At 40.9% G+C, this 26,284-nt stretch overlaps 1 protein-coding gene across 1 annotated transcript; it reads left to right on the top strand.

Moving 5' to 3' along the window:
* The first annotated feature begins 13,818 nt into the window (after window positions 1–13,818).
* PROCR (protein C receptor) lies at window positions 13,819–19,157 on the top strand. The gene is made up of 4 exons (XM_004430486.3): window positions 13,819–14,057; window positions 16,524–16,775; window positions 17,180–17,458; window positions 17,688–19,157. Exons 1-4 carry the CDS (start codon window positions 13,979–13,981, stop codon window positions 17,801–17,803), a joined length of 726 nt encoding a protein of 241 aa, XP_004430543.1. The 5' UTR covers window positions 13,819–13,978; the 3' UTR covers window positions 17,804–19,157.
* Window positions 19,158–26,284: the final 7,127 nt, after the last annotated feature.

The following is a 26,284-nucleotide window of genomic DNA, read 5'->3' as shown; positions in this document are numbered from 1 at the left end:
CATGAATTCTTGATATTCCTCTCCTCCCATTTGGGATGTGGTGACGTCATCATAATCTCCTCAGTCGCCAACCCAACGCAGAAGCTTCCCCTTCCCAATTCCCTGGACCATCTCAGTGGCTGCAGCCCTGTAGAGTATCCCAGGTGAGAATGAAGACCCTGGGGCACTATGGCTTTGAGAAGGTTTAGGACCCATTTTTCCATTTTCCTTCTTGCAAGTTTCCAGAGTTTGATCAGCACTTTAGACTCATGACTTTGGGCAGTGTGATGTGCAATATAATCAACTCTGGATTTGAAGTGAGACCTGGACTTCAATCCCAACTGTACCACTTAAAGCTTCTATATGTGACCCTGCACAAGTCCCCCACCTCCCACCCCCACTCCTTTCTCTGGACCCAGCTTCCTCATCTATACAATGAGGAGTTTGAGAAAATGGGTCTCTGAAATCATTTTAACTTGAGCTTTCTATGATGCTAGGGATTGGCCATCCTCTTCCCTTTGCTGAAGAAGTTAGATGGAAGTGGCAGCTTAGTTCCTTGAGCTGGAATAAAGGCAGGTTTGGTCTCCTTTGGCCCAGCATCCTTGAAAATATCCCTCAGATAAATGTCCCGAAATGCCATCAGTTGATATGAGAATTAAAACTCTAACTTTACCCAGGGACCTTGAGGTAGTACAGTATAGAGGTTAAAAGTATGGGCTTTAGATTTGAGCAGACCTGAGTTGGAATACTAGTTCCATCACCTATTCCGAGTATGGCCCCACCAGTTTTTCTTCTGAGCCTCATTTTACTCATCTGTGCAACAGCAATAATATTAGTACCTACCTAACAGGATCATGAGGATTCAGTAAGCTGTTGCATGTAAAATGCTTGTCATACTGCCTGGCAGAGGAGACTCAAAAAATATTAGGATGTTTTTTGAAACTCTTCTTGGAAGTGCCAGATGGAAGGGAAAGGAGATGACAGTAAACTGAGACTTGGATAACAATCCAGGAAAACTATATTAGCTTCCTGCAACTACTGTAACAAATTAGGCAAATTTGGTGGCTTAAAGAAAAGAAATTTATTCTCTCACAGGCCTGGAGGCCAGAAGTCTGAGATCAGTTTCAGTGAGCCAAAATCAAGATGTTGGCAGGGCCACACTCTCTCTGGAGGCTCTAGGGGAGAATCAGTTCCTTGCCTCTCCAACATCTCCTGGAGAAGGAATGTTGCTGGCGTTCATTGGCCTATATCCCTATCATTCCAATGTCTGCCTCCGTCTTCACATCGCCTCCTCCTCTGTGGGTGTGTGTCACATGTCCTTCTGCCTCTATCTTATAAGGACATTTGTGATTGCATTTTGGGCCCACCTGGATAATATAGGATAATCTCCCATCTCAAGAGCCTTAACTTAATCACATCTGCAAAGCCTCTTTTCCAAATGCGGTAACATTTACGATTCCAGGGATTAGGACCTAATTATCTTTAGGGGGCCATTTTCCAGCCTAGCACAGGTAATAAGCATTTTTCAGGTCTGGGCCTTTCCGTGCTGTGAAGTTCGCCTAGGCATAATCGTCCTTCTCCATATAAGTCCTGTAGCTTATCATTTTGTCTCCCATTCAAACTCTAGTGTGGAGAAAATGTTTGCAGGGAGAGTGGGGTCAAGTTGCCTGGATTTGGTAATGATAAGTCTCTTTTTATGAGCAAGATTGAAATACTCATAATTTTTCTTTGTTTTCTTTTTCTAGCTTGATGAAAATGTGCATTTTCCACACTGTCACAGAACAAATACAACCATGACTTATATTTTCACAATTTATGCAATTGATTTCATGGTTCTCTGGTGTTAAAAACAACAACAACAACAACATTTTTTTTTTTACCCTCTGGAAAGCATTAGGACTCTCTCTTTGGGGCCTTACATCTCACTCTGTGATTATCACATTGGATTTTAGAAGGTTGTAGTCCAGCAGAGAAGTGTCAAACTTGAACATTTACTTGTAAAGAGACTCTCTGAACCTTAATTTCCTGATTTGAAATGTCGAATTTGACAATGCCATAAAGGATTTCTAGGAATTAAATGGGATAGTGGTGAAAATTCTCAGCACAGTGACTGGCACATATTAATTTCTTAATAAATATTCTCTCCCCACCCCCCATTCCTCTTTTTTTTTTAAAAGGGGGGTGTGTATTTATTAGTTCCATTTATTGAGCATCTGCCCCTAGTAATCCAAGGAGTTATAGGCAATAATTCCTGCCTTCAAGAGTTTGAAGCACATTAGACAAGGCAAATGAAACCAGGATCAAAATGAATAGGCAACCCACCAGCTGGGAAAAAATATTTGCAAACCATATATCCAAGAAGGGATTAATCTCCATAATATATAAAGAACTCACATAACTGAACAACAAAAAAACAAACAACCTGATCAAAAAATGGGCAGAGGAAATGAACAGACACTTCTCCAAAGAAGATATACAGATGGCCAATAGGCACATGAAAAGATGCTCAGCATCACTAATCATCAGGGAAATACAAATCAAAACCATGCTAAGATATCATCTTACACCCATTAGAATGGCTATAATCACCAAGACAAAAAACAACAAATGCTGGAGAGGCTGTGGAGAAATGGGAACCCTAATCCACTGCTGGTGGGAATGCAAACTGGTGCAGCCTCTATGGAAAACAGTATGGAGATTCCTCAAAAAATTAAAAATAGATATACCTTATGATCCAGCTATCCCACTACGGGGTATCTACCCAACGAACCTGAAATCGATAATCCAAAGAAGTTCATGCACCCCTATGTTCATCGCAGCATTATTCACTATAGCCAAGACATGGAAGCAACCCAAGTGTCCCTCGACTGATGATTGGATAAAGATGTGGTATATATATACCATGGAATACTACTCAGCCATAAAAAAAGACAAAACCATCCCATTTGCAACAACATGCATGGACCTGGAGGGTATTATGTTAAGCGAAATAAGCCAGAAAGAGAAAGACAAACAGTGCATGATTTCACTCATATGTGGAAGATAAACCAACACACGGACAGATAGAACTGTTTGGTGGTTACCAGGGGCAAGAGGGGGTGGGAGGTGGGCACAAGGGGTAGAGGGATGCATTTATATGGTGACTGACAAACAATAATGTACAACAAAAATTTCACACACACACACACAAGAGTTTGAGGCACAGTGCTGGACATACAACAAAGATTCCAAAGTAGTCAAGCCACAGTCTTTTCCCTTAAAGTGCTTGCAATTTTGATAGAAAAGAAAGATGTCTATTGGAGACTACTTGGAATCATAGAGTATTCAAGTCTTCCTGTGGGTGGATAGAGTTCAGAGCATGCTCAGATCATATCAATACCCAAGGTCAATATTCTTGGACTCTGTGCTGAGTGGAACAAGCCTTGGATTAGTAGTCAGAGATCCTTTGTTCTGTTATTGGTTTAGCTACTGTCTCTGTGTGATCTTAGACAAGTCTCTTTCCCTTTTGGGGATTCAGTTTCCATATCTGGAAAATGAGAGAATGAGACTACCTCTCAGCCCAATGAAAATATTAACAGTTTCATACAGAGTTATTGCAAGAAATCAGAAAACAGATTCAACACACAACTGCAGAAATTTTCCCCCAGAAACAATCATGAGGCAGAATAAAACTGTAGGATAACACTCCAAATGAAATGTGACTATTTGCCAACTGAATAATAATGCTAATAAGAAAATGGCCAAAATGTATTGATAACAGCAAGCATTTATATAGCATTTACTATGTTCCAGGTACTGTTCTTAGTAGTTTACATGCATCAACACTATTAATTCTTACCACGACCCTCTGAGACAGTATTATTATTATCACCATTTTATAGATAAAAAAAAATTGAAGCACAGATTTTAAAAACTGAAGAGAAGATTATTAACAACCAATGTCTTACATGGAATAAGTGGTAGAGCCAAGTTTTGGACCCAGAGAGTCTATACTCTACTGCATTTATGAAATTAATGACAATTGTATAAATAAAAGGCCAATACAGAATTAAAAAATGAAGATCTGATTGACTTCTGCAGTGTCTTCTAGCTTTAGCTTCATGTGATTCTAGGGTCAACATTTCCTTCCTTTTTGATAGAAAAAATAAAAAGTTCAATTCCCTGAAGGTGAAAGCCAAGCCATTTTAGTTCTCCTTCAACTCAGTACTCTTGACTACTCTTAGCATGGAAGTATCTGGGAATTTCTTTTTCAACATCTGGAGGTCATGTGGTTCAAGCAGATGCTCCCAACTCCCAGAGCAGAGATTGAGTACTGCATACTTTTGGACTGCCAAGAAATAGCTAGTTTCTTCCTGGGAAATTTCTCACCCGTTGCTTTGTAGAAATGCTTGAATATCCTCTGTCCCCAGTATGTGCAAACATTTAGAGCAACGACTCCTTGGTCAGAGCCCCACAACACGTTTTATAACACTCATGTTCCAAGCGAACCCGGACCTGTGCTAAATCTGCCTAGAGAAACTAGCCATGCTGGTTGAATTTAGGCAAAAGTACAGAATCAAGAAGTGACCACAGATGCTCTCATAGTCTGGTCAGCCCCAGACTCTGAGCCAGATTATAATCTTTGAGGTCTCAGACCCTGAAAATGGTGCCATTCAAAAAAATAATCCTGTATGATAAGATAAATGGAGGCAATAGCCAAAAGGTGAAAGCACTGCACGTGTCCATCAATGGATGAATGGATAAACAAAATGTGAGAGAAATATAATGGAATATTAGTCAACCTTAAGAAGGAAGGAAATTCTGACATGTTCTACAACATGCCTGAACCTTGAGGACAGTATGCTAAGTAAAATAAGCAAGCCACAAAAGAACAAATACTGTATGATACCACTTTTATGAGGTACCTAGAGTAGTCAAATTCATAGAGACAGAAAGTAGAAGGGTGGTTGCCAGGGGCTAGGGATGGGGCAATGGATTATTGTTTAATATGTACAGAGTTTCAGTTTTGCAAGATGAAAAGAGTTCTGGACATGGATAGTGGGGATGGTTGCACAACAATGTGACTGTACTTAACACCACAAAACTGTATACTTAAAATGGTTAGGATGGTAAATTTTATATTATATGTATTTTACCACAATTCTTTAAAATTAAAAAATGGGAAAATATTAATGGATAGTGGTCCAACAAATTTCTGATTTTTTCCCATGGTGTCTAGTTCAGTGCCTTTCTGGAAATATCCAGTTCTTTCAAAGAAAATATGTCCTTAGTGAGGGGAAGAGTACCTGCTTTGCTGATGTCCAAAGCAGATACTTTCTCTGCCTATTTGATGATACAGAATTAGCCCGACACCACCCCAGGCTGAGGGAGGGAAGAGCATAGGTGTCCTACAGGGTTCCCCCCTTAGCCTTTGTGCCCTGTAGCCCCCAAACTCTGCTGCTGGAGAGAAGGAAAAGTCTAACAGAAAGAAAAATCCTTTCAGAAAACATTTATTGAGAGTCTTATACAGTAATAATAACAGCAGTATCTATTAAATTAAGCTTACTAGTGTTAAGAAAAACTATCCAAAACATGTTACTTTTACATGTTAAAATAAAAAGATGAGCGTGTGACCTTTTGATGTCATAATAAAGCATTGACTAGCAAGTCTACTTCAGAATCATCTGCCTCTGAAGAAAAATTTAACGTTATTTACACAATTGTTTAGGGCCCAGACATTTTACAATTCTGTGAGTAATAAGGTGTGATGATTTTCTTTTCTGTCTAGTAGAGAAGATAATCCTAAAGGTTATGGTTTTATTACCCTTTAGGACATCAATCCATTTTATAATTGATTTTAGCAATCTCATTTCAATATTTTCTTTTTCATTGACTATAAAAACTCCAGTTTTTATATTGTTTTGGACTGGCTTTGTCATCCTGCTAGTCTCCTTATTAATGAGTTAAATGAAACTTTGACCCATGCTCACTGTCTATTTGAATGAGAATTATGTTTTTAACATATTGAGAATTATCCTTGACGATAAGTGTCAGACCCCAGGTTAAACAATTCACAGACCCATGATACCCCTTTGAGATAGTTTCTATTTTATCCCCATTCTCCAGATGAGAAAGCTGAGGTACAAGAAGATGAAATAATTTTTTCAGTGCCAGTTGTGTGCCAGGCACTTTGCTAGTCACAATTTTCTCTCCTTCCCTGAACGTCCTATTTCTTTATTCATTCATCCATAAACAACTATTGAGCACTTACTGTGTGCCAGATACTCTGTTAGGCTGCAAGTAATACAGAAATGTTAAAACACATTCCCTGCCCTCACAGCTTTTGGTGTGGAAGACAGGTGCTTAAACAGACAATTATCATGGAAAGAAGTAAGGGCTGTGAGGAGGGGAAAGAGAGGGCTATAGTAGAACAGAGGGACTATCTAACCCAGACTTGTGAGCATGAAGTCAGGGAAGGCTTCCACCTATTCTAATAGATGTTAGGTGGGCCAAAGAAGAGGGTGAGAATCATCTCAAGATAAAGTCTCAGTTCCTAGTGTAGCATGACACGCTCTTCATCAGACTCCTGCTTACACCTTCACATCACTTCTCCCTCTAACAAAACCATCTGTTCCGTTTTGACTATACTTAAGTACTACCAATTTCTCAAATATATTATATTCTTTCTCCTCTCATATTTTTTTGCACCTTCTTCTCCCTCTATCTGCAATAACTTTTCCCCATGCCTTCTGCCTTACCCCCACCTGCACCCCTAAATTGTCCTGCAGGACCAGCTTAGGCATCACCACCTCTGAGATGTCTTCTCTCTGACCCCAGGTTAAGTTAGAGGACTCTGTTCTCCCCAGATGCCCGCCATGCTCCCCAGCCCCAGTCCTCCACCTCCCTGGCCCTCTATTTTAATACTTACCATACTGTATTATCACTGTCTGGTCATATGTCTTTCTGCCCTACTTGATCGTCTGCTTCCTGAAAAGGGATCCTGTCTGCTTCAGGTCCTAGACATAGTAAGTGCTCAAGAAATGCCCATTGAATAAAAGAATGAGGCAACACATGAACAGCTCTAGAGGAAATAAAGGAAGGAGGAAAGATGGCTCTCAGAAGCTACTAGAAATAACTTGTGAGCGGTTCATAGTAGCAGAAGCATAGATTGTAGGGGCAATTGCTATGGACTAAGCTAACAAAAATAGTATGTGCCCAGAGCTGTGCGAGGTGATTCATTTATATTATCTCATTTCATTCTCACAACAACTCTGTAAGCAGGTACTATTGTTCTTCCTATTTTACCGATGGGCTCAAAGAGGCCAGTGGCATGCCCTAAATCCAACAGCTACCAAGTGGCAGAGCTGAGATGTGAACCCAGATGGCTTTACGCCAGAGCCCATGGCCTCATCCTCTGTTACTCTCTATATCACCTCTACTCTGGGTCCCAGGTGGAGGGAGCAGGCTGAGAAGAGAGCACAAAGATGCCCTCCAGGAGTTTATAGTCCAGAAGAGAAGACAAGGGGATAGAATGTGACAATGTAGCTACAGTAGGAGGGAAAGTTCTATTGGTTTCATGAGAAGAGTGTGAGGTCACTTCTAGCTGGGGGCATCTCGGAAGGCTTTCAGAAGGAGGTGATATCTGAGCTGGACTTTAGAGGAGTGGAGTGGGAGGATTTGGAGAAGTTTGGAGAAAAATAGCATAAGAGTAAAATGTATGTAAAAAGGATAACACCTCATGAAGAAGTTGTTTTATCTCAGCAACACAACGTTAGTGTAACACTAGAAACTTAATGTATTTGCCACATTAACAAATTAAAGATAAAAAATCACATTATCACCTCATTAGATAATGAAAAAGAATTTGAAAAACTCAAAATATTTATGATAAAAACTCAGCAAACTAGGAATAAAAAGAACCTTCCTTAATCTGATAAAGGGTATCTATTTAAAAAGAAAACATACAGCAAACATCATATTTAATGGTAAAACATTGAAAGCTTTCCTTTTTAAACCAGAAAAATGACAAGAATACTCTCTTGTATCTTCTATCATCATTTCTATTCAACATTGTTACTAGAGGTTGTAGCCAGAACAATAAGTTAAGATAAAGAAACTGTACAAAAATTAGAAAGGAGGAAATAAAACTGTCATATCTACTAGTGATATATGATATGATTATGCATATAGAAAATCCAAAAGAATCTACAAATAATTATTGGAATAAATAAAAGAGTTTATTAGGGTTTCTAGATACAAAACCAACCTGATAAAATGATTCTAAAATTTATGTATAGAAGTTCAATATACAAAAATAGCCAAGACACTCTTGAAGAACAAAGTGGGAAGATTTAATGTACAAGATATGAAGATGTATTATAAAACTATACTAATTGAGATAACATGGCATTAGTGCAGGGAGGAAAAAAAAAGCCATTGAAACAGAATGGACACATTTACTGTAAGTCAGAGATGTCACTGCAAATCAGTACGGAAGGGCAGACTTTTGATAAGTGGTGCTAGAACAATTGGCTAGCCACATAAAAGAAACTAATCTTGACCTCTGCTTCACACCATACACCTGCCAGTGAAAGACAAAACTATAAAGCTTTTGAAAATAAATAGAAGAATATCTTCTTGATCCCAGGGTAGGGAAGGATCTCTTAAACAAAGCACAAAAAGCATGAACTAATGGAAAAGATTGATAAAGTTGACCTTCTTAAAATTAGGAACTTCTGTTTATCTAAAGACAAGATAAAGAAAGTGAAAAGATAATATTTGTGTGCTCTGTGTTCAGGAAACCAGGATGAGCAGATCTGGCTGAGACTGGAATGCATGGAAAGATAAGGCTGGAAAGAGTGGTAGGAGCCAAGCCAGGAATACCAGGTTCCCACCACTTGCTGGGCAGGCAAGGGTTAGAATCATCCTGACTTTACGGGACTTCTTTTCATGTTCCCTAAATTGAGGTATGTTAGTGTCTACAGGAGAAAATCCTGATTAAGACTCATATCTATTCTTTGCCTCCCCTTCAGGAAATCATATTTAATATCTACCCTCCATTCTTCCTGCTGCAGGGTCAGTTCTGTTTGCTGTTCCAAAAGCCAAGCTCCTCTCTTTTCTCTCCCACCTACTGAGTACATACTGTGTTCTGGCATTCTGTATGAGTCATCTCATTTATCCTCATAGGATGGTCTAATAGTTAAGACAGCATGTTTTGGAGTCCAACTCACCTGGGTTTGAGTCCCAGCCCTGTCCTTTACTAATTAAGTGTCTTTGAGCAGGTCTGTTCACTGTTCTGTGCCTCTGTGTCCTCATCTGTAAAAAAGGAATAATGTCTGTTTCTTCATACTTTTCAAAGGGCACTAGTGCAAATAAAACACATGTACTCTGCTGACTTAATACAGTGCCTAGCACACTGTAAGCTCCCAATACATGTTACTGATATTATTCCATGTCCTAAGGGGGAGGTGATCTCTTCAGGGCCCACACTCCATTGTTATCTGAGTTGGGTCTGGTTGGTTAAACTGCCTCTCTTCAGTGGCTCACAGGGGAGGGAGGGGGCCGGTCCTCTGAAGTCCAGCTGGGCACACTGCCAGTCCCTGGCTCAGCCCGGCTCCTGGCAGGGCCTCTCCTCACCCACTGGGGCTACACCGGCCCCCGCTCAGCTTCCTGTCTCCCTTATCTTCCTCTGGCATGTGCTCTCTGAAGTGGGAAATGCCACCACTTGCTTCCTTCACTTCCCTTTGCTCAATAGGAACCTCATTCTTTAGGCCTCAGTCAAATCCCAGCTGCTGGCCCTGTGCCCACTCTACTCTGTGGTTTTCTGCCCCTCAGCCACTCAGACCAGATGCAGCATAGGCTCTGGCTCCAACCACAGATTTCTTTTCTCTTCCCCACTCCCAATTCTGGGTTTAGAAGGGGAAAAGGGGACACCTTTCAAGCTGTCCCACTCAGCAGCTTCCCTGCCCCCAGTACTCTCTTCGCTTTCCCTGTACCCAACCCCATACCCCCATCCTCTTTGAATTCAAATGTCTGCTCTGCACTTCCAAGCTGTGTGACCTTGGGCAAGTTACTTAGCTTTTCTAGGCTTTAATCATCTCATCTGTACCATAGAGACAATGAGGCTAGTGCTATCGGCCCCAGAGGAAGTGATAAATATAAAGCCCCAGCATATAGTATAAATTTTTGGCATGTTTTATATATAACATAAATATTCAAGCATGTTGGAAGTATGTGTTCAAAAATGTATTGATGGAGAGTAATCCCCAAAAATCTTTGAGATACTATGTGGTGGTTAAATTCACAAACTTTGGCATCAGAGAGACGTGGGTTTAAATTATAGCTTTTGCTATGTGACCTTAGGTAAGTCACTTACCCTCTCAGAGCCTCAGTTTCTTTATTAGTAAAATGATGTTAATGAAACCCACCGTGTAGGACTGGCAGATGGATAAAGTGAGATTATTTATGTAAAGAGCTTAACACTGTTCCTAGCCATGATAAATGCTACCCATAATAATAATTGTTGTCTCTGCTATTTAATTTTCAGGGCACTGGTGTGTCAAGAGGGTGCTTGAGAAATAGCTGTTGCTGTTGCCACCTCTGTCCATGACAGATCTTAGCTGGGTGGGAAAGATCTCTCTTTAATCAGCTCTGTGGATGGTGGTGTGGACCCACTTTAACCCCAGTGACCCAGGCCCTTCCTGCTTAGATTGAGGACCAACAGCACTCAATTCCAAATTGGGGGCCGGCCCGTGGCTTAGCGGTTAGGTGCGCGCGCTACGCTGCTGGCGGCCTGGGTTCGGATCCCGGGCGCGCACCCGCACACCGCTTCTCTGGCCATGCTGAGGCTGTGTCCCACATGCAGCGGCTAGAAGGATGTGCAGCTGTGATGTACAACTATCTAGTGGGGCTTTGGGGGGGAAAAATTAAATTAAAAAAAAAATTCCAAATTGGTTCAATTATATACATTATTATCCTCCATCCCAAAGCACCCTTCAAGCCCTCAATGAAGAAAAAAGGCAAAGCAAAAAGATGCACAAACTCACTAGGAATTAGACAAAGCAAAGTAAAACCAAAATGAAGTGCCATTTTACACCCGACCATCTGAGAATGCCAAGGGTTGGCAAGGATGTGGAGCGAGGGAACTCCCACACACTGCTGGGAATGTAGATTGGCCCAATCTTTTTGTAACACAGTTTGGCAATATCTAGTAAAATTGAAGATTTATGTACCCTATGACTCAGCAATTCCACTCCCAGGTTGGCACCTACAAAACTCTCCCACATATGCACAAGAAAACGTATACGAGAACGTTCATACCAGCACTGTTTGTAATTGCGAAAAACTGGGAAAAAAACTTTAATGTCTAACAACAGGAGAATGGATAAATAAATTGTGGTATATTCATAAGATGGCATATTACTAAGCTTCAGAAATTAATGGACCTACACATAGCAGCATGGATGAATCTTAATATGTTAGGTGAAAAAAGCAAGTTACAGAGGACTATGTGCACTTCAATACCATTTATATAAAGCTCAAAATATCACTTTAATGCTTAAGGATATATGTATATATAGTATAAGTATACATAAATGTAAGGAAATGAAAATAGCAAATTCCGATTAGTGGTTACTTTGGGGGTCCAGGCAGTGGGGGAGAGAGACACAATTGGGGAGAAGTACACCAGGGGCTTCAATTATATAGATAATATTTTATTTCTTATGCTGGGTGGTGGGGACATGTATGTTTGTAATAGAATTCTTCAGGCGTGAAATAATTCTTCAAATATGAAATATTTCATAATAATCTTTTATAAAAGGCAAGACAATATAATTGGCAGTGACTTAAGTCCTTCTACTTTTCCTGCGTCCCAGTCCAGGGAAACAAGGCCCCCATTCTTCTTCCAACTAGACCATTTTGGTGAGCTGGAAAAAGACTTTGATGTAACTTCTTATCTAGCTTGCAACAACTGAGAGGTGAGCATGGACACTCTTGCATATATTCAGTTAAGAGAACGGGAACCTCGAAGGTATCCAGGGTTTGGCCCAATTCCACTGTGACATCAGCTCTCCCTCCAAGGAACAGTATATAGGATAAAAAATTAAAATCCCCCCTCAGCCCTTTACCAATCCCATTCCCCAGAGGTAATCTCTATTGACAGTACCCTTCCAGGCATTTTTCCTCTGTGTATACAGATACTACCCAGATACACACATAAAACTTTTTTTCAATATGAGAATGGAATTATATATGCATTCCTTGGACCGAAGTAAAATTTTAAATTAAAAATAGATGGAATTATACTACATGTATTGCTCCATACTTTCTTTTTTCACTTGTCAATGTCTCATGTCAATATATCAGCTCATAATGATCTGCCACTCTCTTCTATCATAGTATTACATAAACTTTTATTTTTAATTCAACAAGAAATATATGATCACATATAGATGTAAAAATTTCAAACAATACACATAGACTGATAAAATCCTTCACAAAATAGAGTGATAAAGCTTTTCACAAGGTTGCCACCCCTAACACACCACAGACACACACACACACAAACACACACACACTTATATACACTCTTAATCTGAGGTCTCTCCCTGGAGATAAACCACTGCTGTATTTGATGTACATCCTTCCAGATTCTTTTACTCCCATAAAGAAATAGGTTGTTTAGTTGTTGTGTGTGTGCTTGATACATAAATGGTTCTAAGTGTACATAACGTTCTGCAGCTTACTCTTGGAGAGCTACGCACATTGTAACTATCTCATTCAGTCATCCATTTAGCTGATATTTATTATTTATTTATTATGATATTATTTATTATGTGTGCTATTCTAGGCACAGTAGCAAACAAGACGGACAGCCTCTATCCTCATGGAGCTTACATTGTGGTGGGACATTCAGACAATAAACATGTAAATGAATAAGTAATATAATTTCAGGTAGTAATATGATGAAAATAGAGTGGGGATTAGGCAGGGGAGGGTTTTTTTTAACTGCATAGTGTTCTTCAGTACGGATTATCATAGTTCAGGGGATTGACTTTCAAGTTTTTCTACTTGCTTCCTAGAGTAAAAATAAGTTTTACACTGCTATCCAAACCCACAATAGAAACATAAATGCACAAAACCGAAACACGCACGTAGACAACTGAACAAATATTTTATGAAATAATGCTCACCTTTACTAAGGGTGATACACTGAAAATTTTTATTCTGTTCTGTTTCATTAAAAAACCAAACCTGCTAGTCACGACCTGCTAAATTGTTTTCGTTGTCCACTAATAGATTGTGACCTCAGTTTGAAAAATATTGCTTTGAGTAACTAATCCTCTACTGAGATTTAGATTGTTCCTAATTCTCTCCTATTACAAACAATGCTGCAGTGAGCTGCTTTATACTCATTTTGGTACTATTTCTGAGAATAAGATCCCTGATTGTGTAATTACTATTTACTTAAAATTCTGATAAAAGCATGCTGGAAACTGAATTCTAATCTCAGATCTGTCACCACATGACGTATAAACTTTGGGCAAGTCTCTGCACCTCTCTGGGTCTCAGTTTCTCCATCAGTAATCTGCTAATTATTGATACTCTACACTCTAGAGTCTGCTCTAAGTTTAAAGCAAACGCCCCACCCCCTGACTCAGCGAGGGCAGGACTTTTCTCCAAGCCCTTCTCCCCCTTTTCCGCTCCCTGTTCCTCCGAAGTGGCCCAGGGAAAAGGGAGAAGGCAGGTCTGGGCAGGAGAGCTCAATGCAGGGCGGGGCAGAGGGAGGGCAGAGAGAGGCCAGCCCCCTAGTAGGAAATGAGACACTGTAGGAATAACACTTTATAAGCCTGACGCCCTCTTCCTCCTCCTATCCCCTGGCCACCTTCCAGCCTCCTCCGTTCAGCCTCCTCCCCTCCCAGACAGTCCTCATTTCTTTTTCCCATAGGCTGCAGCCAGCCGGAGCCTCCAGTCTGCCAGAGCCGGGAGCCCAGGTGGGGTCAAGAACTTCAGCCCCAGGATGTTGACAACATTGCTGTCTCTGCTGCCTGTACTGCTCCTGTCCGGCTGGGCCCTTTGTAGCCAGGAAGCCTCAGATGGTGAGTTGACGGCACCTCTCCTGCCTCAGGGTGGTTCTGGAGACTCTCAGCCTATTTGGGTACATGGGCAAGACCAGAGGAGACCCTACCCCACAGTGTCTGTGTCTGAGGCTGACTGGATCTTTCTCTAGGGCAGGCAAGGTCCTGGGGGCTGGTTTGTGTGCCAAAGCCAAAGCAAGGAAGAATGGGGGAGATGGAGGAGGCTGGGGACAGGCGAGGGGGAACAGGACTGGAAAAATGGGAAACGGACAGATAGAAAGGATTAGGGAACTAGCCTTGGGGAGAGGGGAGAGATGGAGTGAAGTCTGGGAAGGGAGAGCTGAGGGTGATAGTGGATGGAGGTAAGTCTAGGAAAGATGGGAGGAGACTCAGAGATGAGATGACAGATGCAAGGAATGGGAAGACACTGGAAGACTTGAGGAAAGACTAAGGCTAAGATATGTGAGGCAGAAGAGGAGACCAGAGAAGGTGGAGGCAGATTGGGGGCAGCTGGTGAGGTGAAACTTGGGAGAAAGAGAAGCTGTGCTCAATGGGAGAATTCGGGGGGTGGTGGTCAGGCTGCCTGAAGTGGCTCCATTTAAGCAGAGAAGGGGTGTTATTGTCCGGCATTGTAACTGCCCGGGGGCCTTCTCTCCCCTCTCCCACGATCTCTATAGCTTCAGTCTCACCCTCAGAGAGGGAGCAAATAATAACCAGTATTCAGTGAGCGCTCAGTATGGCTAATACACGTATTGACTAAGTTAACCTCCACAAAATCTCTACAAAGTGGATATATTATTATCTCCATTTTACAGAGGAGGAGACTGGGGCGCAGAGCAGTTAAAAACTTTGTCTACGGTTGGGCCGACCCCGTGGCTTAGCGGTTAAGTGCACGCGCTCCGCTGCTGGTGGCCCGGGTTCGGATCCCAGACGTGCACCAACGCACCGCTTCTCGGGCCATGCTGAGGCCACGTCCCACATACAGCAACTAGAAAGATGTGCAACTATGACATACAACTATCTGCTGGGCTTTGGGGAAAAAAAAGGAGGAGGGTTGGCGATGGATGTTAGCTCAGGGCTGATCTTCCTCACAAAAAAAAAACAAAAAAACAAAACAAAACTTTGTCTACAGTTAACCACACAGATATACTTATTCACACCTGCAGACACAGAGCACAATTTCCCCAATGAGGACATGGACAAGACACATTCGCACACACAGATTTACAACCCCAGACTCATCCCCTCCTCAAACATTTTCTGGGCACCAACTCTGTGCCAGGCCCTTACTGGGTGTAAGAGGCAGAGATAACCGGACATGATTCTATAGCCTAAAGGAGCCCAGTGTAGCCTGTGTGTTTGGAGACAGTTACGTAGAATCTGGGGTCTTTGAAACAGATCCACAGTGTCTGGGAGGGTAAAGAGGAGAGGCATCAGGAAAACTTCTCCAAGGAGAAGGCAACTAAGCTGGGTCTTGAAGCATGAATAGAAGTTTGCCAGGAGGCAAAGCAACCCTGACATGCTATTCACGTGTCAGCCAAAAGGCAGCATGAGGAACTCCAAGTAGTTTGATATATTTAAGCACGGGAAAGAGGCTGGAAAAGACAGCTGGGTCCCAGTCTCCAGCAGCCTTGAATGCTGGGCTAAAGACTTTGGACCTGATTCTGTGGACATATATCCTATGGGGAGGCAGTATAGCTGAGTAGCTAAGAGTGCTGGACTCGGACTGCTTGCATTCAAACCTTGGCTCTAGTATATCATTTGAGCCTGTTTCCCATATAGACTGGGGTTAATAATAGTAGCTACTGCATTAAGCTAATGGGAGGAAGGTACAAATAAGATAATGTGTGTAAAGTACAGTGCCCAGGTCATAATAAGCACTGTATAGCTATTAGCTATTATTATTACTATTATTATTATTATTGACAGGGGAGTGTGTACTAGAGGATTTTAAACAGGAGAAGGACACAATCTTATTTCTGGGTCAGGTGGAGCTCAGATTAGAAGGTGTGAAATTGAAAAATGAGGGCAGGGGGCTGAGGAAGGAAGTTACTACCCCAGTCCAGATGAGAACCTATGAGGCCTGAAATAGGGATGTGGCAGAGCAGACAGGAAACAGGAGATGCAATTGGAATTTTACTGTAGGTCAAGATTTGTTGACCATCTGGAAATAAGGGGAGGAAGGGTGAGAGAGAGAAAGAAAACTGGAGTGGCTCTTCCACTGACTGGATTACCCTGAGCCAAGTGGCTTCTGCTCTTCCGGACTCAGTTTCCTCATCTGTAAAACGAAAATAATAATCCCTGTCTTGCTATCCTGGCAGGGCTACTGTGAGCATCAAACGGGAGGAAGTGTGGGAGGACACTTTATAGTTTACGAAGGGCCGAGAAGCTGGGCAGCTGGCCTCTGGCTAGCGGGTTATTATCTCTGGCTACACGCCGACCCCTCCCACGCCGGCCAGGGCCCAACGCGCTGACTCCTGCCCCCAGGCCCTCGGAACCTCCACATGTTCCAGATCTCCTACTTCCGCGAGTCTGATCAAGTGTGGCACCGGGGCAACGCGTCGCTGGGGGGGCTTCTGACGCACGTGCTGCAAGGCCAGGACACCAACGTCACGATCCGCCAGCTGGAGCCCCTGCAGGACCCCGAGAGCTGGGCGATCACGGAGAGCCACCTGAAGCTGTACCTGAACCAGTTCTCCGGCTTCGTGCAGCTGGTGCACAAGGAGCGGGGCGTGGCCTGTGAGTTGAGCGGGAGCTGGGAGCGGTGGGAGGCGTGGCCTGGGGGCGAGACTTGACAGGGGCGGGCCTGTGGGAGACCGAGGTCGGGGAGGGCACCATGGCGTGGGGCACCGTGGGCGTGGTCTTGTGTGAGCTGGCTGCTCTGGGGAGCCCAGTGGCACTAGGACCTCTTTCTTTGCTGATTGCTGGGTGGGAGCTTGAGGCCGGAGAGGAGTGGGTGTCCTAGCTGACGGGCCCTCCGTCAGGCCATCTTCCTGCTGGCATGACCTCGGGGTAGACCCTTTCGGAAGGCCTTATCTCTGATTCTCCCTGAACCCTGAAAATTCACTTCCCCCTGTTGGACATCCCCCCACACCTGGCGCCTTCTCCACACAGCCCCCTGACTCTGAATCCCCCATTCACAGTTCCTCTGACCATTCGCTGCTTCCTGGGCTGTGAACTGCCTTCTGACGGCTCTCAAGCCCGTGTCTTCTTCAAAGTGGCTGTGAATGGGAGCTCCTTTGTGAGTTTCCAGCCAGAGACAGCCTTGTGGGTGGCAGGGCCCCAGGCACACTCCAAAGTGGTCACCTACACCCTGCAAAAGCTCAACGACAACAATCGTACTCGGTATGAACTGCTGGAATTCCTGCAGGACACCTGCGTGCAGTATGTGCAGGAACACATCATCGCAAAAAACGTGAAAGGTATGATGGGATGGGGGAGGGGCCTGTGTGTTGGGCGGGTTCCAAGCAAATGGACGGATACCTTGAGCAATAGGAGGCCCAGGGCTAGGGGTTTGGGTCAGAGTACACACAGCTTAAGTCAGTTGGTGAACTAGTTTCCTTCCTTTGGGGCAGAAATTCCTTGAGGTTTGACAAACCATGGACTTCTTGGGGGTATGTTCTTCAGGCTAACTCGTTGCATGTTCTACAGGGAGCCAAGCAGGCCGCTCCTACGCTTCGCTGATCCTAGGCGTCCTGGTGGGCAGTCTCATCATCGCTGGTGTGGCTGTAGGCATCTTCCTGTGCACAGGTGGACGGCGGTGTTAATTACTCTCCAGCCCCCTCTGGGAACGTGCTGGACTGTTGGGGGCTGGCAAGGGAAGATCGCAGGTCGCTGCAAAACCAAACAGATTCCCCATCTGGGACATTATATACCAGAAGATTTGGAGTGGCAGCTCCTTTCTTCTCCCAGGTCTGTCCACCAAGAGTTTGGGGGAAGGGAGGTGAGGAGGCTAGAGAGACAGAGTACTTGGTTTGCTAGGAACCTGAGAACTTGCACGCTTTGCTGAATTGGTCTGAGAAGTGAATGCTTGTCTATCTTTGTGGAAAACAGATGGTAGAGTTGGGGCAGGGGCGTCTACGGCCCATCCTCCAAAGACAGAATCACCTGAGGCATTCAAAACATATAACCAAATAAAACAAGTCATCCACAACCAAAATAAACAACATTCAGTGCTTCCAGGTGTGTCAGACTTGGGACGGGACACTGGCAAATTAGAGGCAGAAAGGAATAACCAGAGAAATGATGGAAGTGTAAAATCCAAGTAATATGGGACCAAGGAGTTATTAATTAATCGATTAGTTAATAATATTAATAAATTCCTTATTTCCATATAAAGCATTATTATTTCCTCTACTTTGCAAAACTTCTGGAAAAGTAGCCTATACCCTTCGTTTCTCATCTCCCACTCACTCTTCAACCCACTGCAGTCTGACTTCTCTAGAAACTGCTCTAAGATCATCAGTGACCACTAATTGTGAAACCTTCATCTTCCATGATATCTGCAACATTTCACTTTGTGGACTAGAACTCTCTTTTTACCCCAACTTCTGATATAACATACTTCTAATTTTTAGAAACTGTTCTGGCCACTCAGTCAATCCCTTTGCCTATGTCTTCTTACTCAATTCACCTTGGAAATGTTGGCTTCCTTCGAATTCCATTTTTTGGCTTCTTTTGTTCTCCTTTAAACTATACCCTTTCTGGGTGACCTACTAACTTCCATGGCTTCAAATACCGTCTATCTGTGGTGGTTTCCACGGGGAAGCAATATAATCTTGTCTTTAAAAGCATGTATTTTGTCATCAGACATACTCAAGTTTTACTTCTTTGAGCCAGGCATTTAACTTCTTCAAGTCTCAGTTTCTTCATAAACAAAATCTATAATAAAATATACAAAAAGGGTATAATAAAAACAATATCTACCTCAGAGAGGCATTATAAGTATTAAATAAGATAATATATATAAGATAATGTACGTATACTCAATAAATATAGCACTTGCTGCTAATCTCCAGACCACTCATTTGCAATGATTTTTGTAAATCATCTCTATCTTAATATTTTGCAGACATTTCAGAGTCAACATGTTCAAAATTAAATTCCTTATCTTTCTCCCCAGACCTGTTCTCTCTCTTGTGTTGTTTACTATCAGTTAAACAGAATTACCATCAAATCATATCAATATAGAGACCTCAGTGTTAACCTTTATTTACTCCCTCTTTATCCCCATCTACAAAATACAATATCTATAGCATCCATTCCCTCCTTTCCACTCCATTGCTTTTGCTCAAGATATCATAATTCATCTATTTCTCCGTGGAAGGCATGGAGGTGTGCCACCCAGTTCCACCTTCAAGGAAAGATTTGCTGTTCAGCTGCAGGGAGTATAGCCAGCAGATAACCTCTAGCTGCTTCAGTTCCTTCGGTGTCTGCCTCACCTGCAGAGAACAGTCCTGCACAAGGTCCCAGCTCATCCTGGGCTGTCCTCATCCAGTGACTGAGCAAAGCAAGGGTATAAAGGTTCGCCATTCTGGCCCACTGCAGGACAATTCTGATGAGTAGTATTCACTCCAGAGCTCTTTGCCAGGTTGGCTGGGTCTTTGTCAGATCTACATTACAGTTTTCCTTCTCCCTCTATTCAATCCTTCTTCCTCCTACCAGTTAATATCTTGCACTTCAAACTCTGTCTCAGCATCTACTTCCAGAAAACCCACCCTGTGACTGACAATCTCTCTCTCTGTCTCCAAATTGAGAGCTTTTCTCAATCTTTTGTCTGGACCATGGCAATAGCCTGCTCCTATTCTCCTGGCCTCTAATTTCTCTGAGTTCTAATTAATCCTCTACATGGCAATAAAAACACAATGATGTCATTGTTCTGTTTTTTAAATTTCCCATCTTATTGAGCTAAATTCAGAATCCTCAAAATGCCAGAATACAACAACAATAGTAACACAGAAGTTTACAAAGAGAAAAGTGAAAGTCCCCTGCTTTCTCCTGCTCTCTAAACCCTTACCCCAAAGATTTGCCAAGATTCTTAGTTGCAAGGAACAGAAACCAATTTTGCCAATTTAAGGGGGAAATAAATATATTAGAAGGTTATCCAATAATCCTCAGAGTTGATGAGAAAGCCAGTTAATCAAGCTCAGAAAATAGATCCAGGGATCACAGCCAAAGTCAACACAGGAATGGTCGAGTTAAGGATACCACAGCTGGAATCACTACCTCCATCACCACTGCATGCTGCCATCTTAAATGAACTGTACTCTCTCTCCTGTGTCTTTATTTGTTCAAGATTCAAAGTCCTGGTAGGAGAATCCAAAATATCAACCCTAGATCATTTGCCTTTGCCTTACCTGCAAGGAGGGAAAAAGGAAAACTTTAGGTATCTTTGGCTTCTCTTGTGGGAGGTAGGACCTTGTCTCCCATTAAGATTACACAGAGGAAGAGGTTTCAGATGTTGAGAAACCAAAAAGAAAAACAAACTCTAAATATTCACTCTATCTCTTACTATCAATTTATTTACTCGTTCAGTAAGCATTTAGCAGTAACTTCTATATACAAGCTATTATGCCATGCACTTTGGAAGATACAAAATGATTAAAACATGATCCTCCTCGAGGAGCTCATTATTTACTTGGGAAGATAAAACATATACAAATAAGAATAACACAAGACAGGATATCCTAAAAACTGGAAAAAGCATATAAATAAAAATGCTATGTTGTGATTTACCATTGTAGCTATCATTTACATATTGCTTTATAGTTTTTTGAATTCTTTAACTTGCACTTATCATTTAATGCTCACTGAGATCTTCTAAGATAGGAGTTCTCATCTTAGATTAGGAAACATGCTTAGTGAAGATAGTAAACAAAATAAAATAAGTAAATAAAGTAAGTGGCAAAGCCAGGATTCAAACCCATGACTTTGTGTTCTAGAATTTATGCTTTTTCTCCTCTACTAAAACTAAGGGAATCAGAGGAATCTGGGGGGTGGAAAGTGGGATTTGTTGATGGGTAAGATATGTCCATGCACAGAAAGGAAACATAGAACAGCTTAAATAACGGCATAGAGTTAGGAAACAGCAGAGTAAATTTTAGGAAGGATAGCTAGCCCCATGTGATTAGAGAATAGAGGAATGGTGGAAAATGAGACTGGAAAGGTAGGCTGGGGTTTCATTGTATTGGTCCTCTAGAGCCTGGTGAAGGAGTATGTTCTTTAGGTGGTAAAATACCTGGGGAATTATTGAAGGTTGGTAGACAGAAAGCTGCTGAAGTCTTCTTTCCCACTTCAGTTGCATTGTAAAAATGCGGCTTCAGATAGGTTGAGACCCACTGACCTCAAGCTTAAGGACTTGGCCTGGACACTGTCCAAATCAAGGACAGACTAGGCCTTATCCCAGGTTAGGGAGCAAAAGGAAAGAAGAGGATGGGAAGAAGCCAGTCTGGAGAAGAGTGAAATCTTGGAGTGTGAGCCAGATGTACTCAGGCTCTGAGATGTTATATTACCCACTTTCATCAATGCTGCCACCGTAGTAGTTCAGGCCCTCACCAGCTCTAACCTGGACTACTAGAATCAGGTCTTACTCACTTTTGGCCCCTCAAAAAGCTGCCATCAGAATGCTCTTTCTAAAACAAGCCAGTCTTCTGCTCAGAATTCTTTAAGTCTTCCACTGTCCATAGGACAAAATCCAAACTCCTTAGTACGGAGTTCAAGACCCTCCACAATCCAGCACCAGCCTATCTTTTCTCTAGCTTCATCTTCAACCCCTCTATCTTCATCTATTTGGGCTGCTATAACAAAAATAATATAGACTGGGTGGCTTAAAAGACAAACAATGATTTCTCAGAGTTTTGGAGGCTGGGAATTCCAAGATCAAGGTGCTGGCATATTTAGTGTTTGGTGAGCGCCTGCTTCTTGGTTAATAGATGGCCCTCTTCTCAGTGTCCTCGCATGGCGGAAGGCGGGAGGGAGCTCTCTGGGGTCTCTTTTATAAGAGTCCTAATCCCATTCATGAGTGCTCTACCCTCATGACCTGATCACCTCCCAAAGGCCCCACTTCCAAATACCATCACACTGCAGATTAGGTTTCAACACATGAATTGGTGGGCGTTGGGGGGGGGGGGACAAACATTCAATCTGTAATACCTTCCACCTCTCTCATCCTACCTTCCAGCCCCTCCAAACCACTCTTGTTTTCTCAAAATACCCTGTGCTTCCTGGTTATGCCATTTCACGTCATATGCTTTTCTCTCCTTGGCAAACTCCTATTCATCTTTTGAAAGCTCAAATGTTATCTCCTTTGTGAAGCCATCTGTGATTCTCCTATACATAGTTATTTATTCTCTCCTCTGTGCTCCCAAAGCATGTTTCACAGTCCTTATTAGAACATTGTCACCCTGTAGTGTAATAATCTCTGTCTTCTATTCTGGAACATGAGCTCTCCAAAAGGTAAAAATTGTATCACCTAACCCAGGACTGGTACAAAGTAGCTGCTCAATATAATTGGAATGAATTAATACTCTCGGCATTGCCTGGGCATCCTCCTTCTTATGCTAAGTTCAGTAGTAGGTATTCGACAAATATGTTTGACAAAATGAATTAATATTTGAATGAATGAATGTGGCCTGAATTGTAGTTTTAATTCTGCCATCATCTAGCTGTGTGATTTTGTATAATCATTTCACCTCACTGATTCTGTTTTCTCATCTATAAAATGAGAATAGGAATCTATGGCCTGCTTACTTTATATTGCTGTTATAAGGATAACATAAGACAATGCATATGAAAGCAATTTATAAACTGCAAAGCACTGTACATGTGTAAGGAGTTATTGTTATTATTAAAAAGCAATAGCTAAAAAACAAAGAAGAGAAATATCTCTGAAGTAGATTCTGATAAGTCAAGATGTATATTTTAAATCCTAGATCAACCAACAAGAAAATAAGTAAAAAGGCAATGAAAGCAAAACTCAACAAGTGGGACAACATCAAGCTAAAAAGCTTCTGCACAGCAAAAGAAATCATCAACAAAATAGAAAGACAACCTACTGAATGGGAGAAAATATTTGCAAATCATATATCTGATAAGGGGTTAATATCCCAAATATATAAAGAACTCATATAACTCAATAGCAAAAAAAAAAAAACAAAAAGACCAATCTGATTAAAGAGTGGGCAGAGGACCTGAATAGTGATTTTTGCAAAGAAGACATACAGATGGCCAACACGTACATGAAAGGTGCTCAACATCACTAATCATCAGGGAAATGCAAATCAAAACCACAATCAGATATCACCTGACCCCTGTTAGGATGGCTATTATTGAAAAAACGAAAGACAACAATTGTTGATGAGGATGAGGAGAAAAGGGAATCCTTATACACTATTGGTGACAATGTAAATTGGTGCAGCCATTATGGAAAACAGTATAGAGGTTCCTCAAATAATTAAATAGAAATACCAAATGATCTATCAATCTCACTTCTGGGTATATATCCAAAGGAAATAAAACCACTATCTCAAAGAGATACCTGTATTCCCATGTTCACGGCAGCATTACTCACAGTAGCCATGATATGGACAACCTAAATGTCTGTCAATAGATGAATGGATAAAGAAAATGTAGTGTGTATATATATATAACATGTGATATATATTATTTATATATATAATATATGTGATATATATATACTGAAATATTATTTAGTCTTAAAAAAGAAGTAAATCCTGCCATTTATGACAACATGGATGAACTTGGAGGAAGTTGTGCTAAGTGAAATAAGCCAAACACAGAAAGACAAATACTGCATGATCTCACTTATATGTAGAATCTAAAAAAGTCAAACTCACAGAAACAGAGTAGAATGGTGGTTACTAGGGCTGCGGGGTGGGGGAAATGGAGAGATGTTGTTCAAAGGATACAAACTTTCAATTGTAAGATGAATAAGTTCTGGAGACCTAATGTATAGCATGGTGATATAGTTAATAATAATGTATAATATACTTGAAACTTGCTAAGAGAGTAGACTTCAAGTGTTCTCACCATACACACAAAAAAAGTTAACTAGGTAAGGTGATTGTTATGTTTATTAGCTTGATTGTGGTCATCTTTTCACAAAGAATAAGTATATCAAAACATCACACTGTACACCTTAAATATATGCAATTTCTATTTGTCAATCATACTTCAGTGATGCTGGGGAAAAAAACACAATCCAATCAAAAAGCAGAGTTTGTCATACTGAATAAAAACCAAAAGCCAACTTTGTGCTATCTACATTAGACACGTTTTATATTTAAAGACGCAAATAGATTGGAAGTAAAAAAGAAAACAATAAGACAGCTTGAGTGGCTATACAAATATCAGACAAATTAGACTTTAAGACAAAAAAAGTTATGAGAGATAATGAAGGGTATTTTATGATGAGGAAAGGGTCAATCCATCAGGAAACTGTAACAATTATAAACATATATGACCTAACAATGGAGCCTAAAAGTTACATAAAGCAAAAAGTGACAGAATTGAAGGGAGAAATACACAATTCAACAATAATAGTTGGAGACTTAAATACTCCATTTTTAATCATGGCATAAAATCAATAATGACACAGAAGACGAACAATACTATAAACCAACTAGACCTAATACACATCTATAGAACACTCCATCCAACAACAGCAGAATGCATATTCTTCTTAAGCATACATGGACCATTTACAAGTACAGATCATATGTTAGGCCATGAAACAAGTCTAGGTAACTTAAAAGGAAATCATTAAAGGCATGTCCTCTGACTACAGTGGAATTAAATTAGAAATCAGCAACAGAAAGAAATTTGGAAAATTCACAAATATGTGTGTAAACAAAACATTCCTAAATAAACAATGCATCAAAGAAAAAAATCACTAGGTAAATTAAAAAATTCTTTGAGGTGAATGAAAACAAAAACACAACATATCAAAATTTATGAGATAGAGTTAGATTAGCTAGAGATAGCTGTAAGTGCCTATATTAAAAAAGAAGAAATATCTCAAATCAATAACCTAAGCTTGCACCTAAAGAAGCTAGAAAAAGGGGAGCAATCCAAACCTAAATCAAGCAGAAATAATAAGGAGTAGAGCAGATAAATAAAATAGAGACTAGAAAAACAAGAAAAACCAACAAAACCAAAAGTTGGTTCTTTGAAAAGATCAATCAAAGTTGACAAAACTTTAGCTAGACTTACCAAGAAAAAAGAGAGAAGATCAAATTACAAAAATTATTACAGAAATAAAAATGATTATAAGGAATCCTAAAAACAACTGTATGCCAACAAATTAGATAACTTGGATAAAATGGACAAATTCCTAGAAAGACACAACAGTTGACACAGACTCAGAAGAAATAGAAAATCTAAATAGACCTATAACAAGTAAAGAGATTGAATTGGTAATTTTAAAACTTCCCACAAAGAAAAGCCTAGCCCCAAATTACTTCACTGGTGAACTCCACTTCATTTAAAGAAGAATTAACATCAATCCTTGATAAACTCTTTGTAAAAATAGAAGAGGAAGGAATACTTTCCAGGTCAATCTATGAAGCCAGTACTACCAGAAAGCGACATCACGAGACAACTACAAATATCTCTTGTGAATATAGACTCAAAATCCTCAACAAAATTCTAGCAAATTGAGTCCAGCAACATATAAAAAGGATTATATACCATGACCAAATGAGATTTATCCCAGCGAGGCAAAGTTGGTTCAACATATGAAAATCAATCAGTGTAATACAATATATCAATAAAATTAAGGGCAAAATCCACACTGTCATCTCAATAGACACAGAAAAATTTTCATTTGATCAAATCCAATATCCTGTCATGATAAAAACACTCAACAAACTAGAAATAGAAGCTTCAACCTGATAAAGGTTATCTATAAAAACAAAAAACAAAAAACAGAAAACAAAACCCAGCTAACATCATACTTAATTACAAAAGACTGAAACTTTCTCCCTAAAATCAGAAACAAGACAAGGATTTCTGCTCTTCTCACTTCTATTCAACATTATATTTGCACTTTTAGCCTGAGAAATCAGACAAGAAAATGAAATAAAAGGCATCTGGATTGGAAATAAAGAAGTAGAATTATGTCTATTCAGAAATGACATGATCTTATACATAGAAAATCTTAAGGAATCTACCAAAAACACTATTAGAGCTAATAAACAAGTTTAGCAAGATTGCAGGATACAAGATCAATA

Source organism: Ceratotherium simum, chromosome 21 (genome assembly GCF_057802395.1).
Source record: "Ceratotherium simum simum isolate JZ-2026a chromosome 21, ASM5780239v1, whole genome shotgun sequence".
Taxonomy (NCBI): Eukaryota; Metazoa; Chordata; class Mammalia; order Perissodactyla; family Rhinocerotidae; genus Ceratotherium; species Ceratotherium simum.
This window is presented reverse-complemented; position numbering and strand designations above follow the sequence as displayed.

Excerpts from the sequence above, each read along its gene's own strand:
- PROCR (XM_004430486.3), top strand. The coding sequence starts at position 13,979 with ATGTTGACAACATTGCTGTCTCTGCTGCCTGTACTGCTCCTGTCCGGC. Across the intron at positions 16,776-17,179 it reads CAAGGAGCGGGGCGTGGCCT|TTCCTCTGACCATTCGCTGC; the intron begins GTGAGTTGAGCG and ends CCCCATTCACAG. Across the intron at positions 17,459-17,687 it reads CATCGCAAAAAACGTGAAAG|GGAGCCAAGCAGGCCGCTCC; the intron begins GTATGATGGGAT and ends CATGTTCTACAG.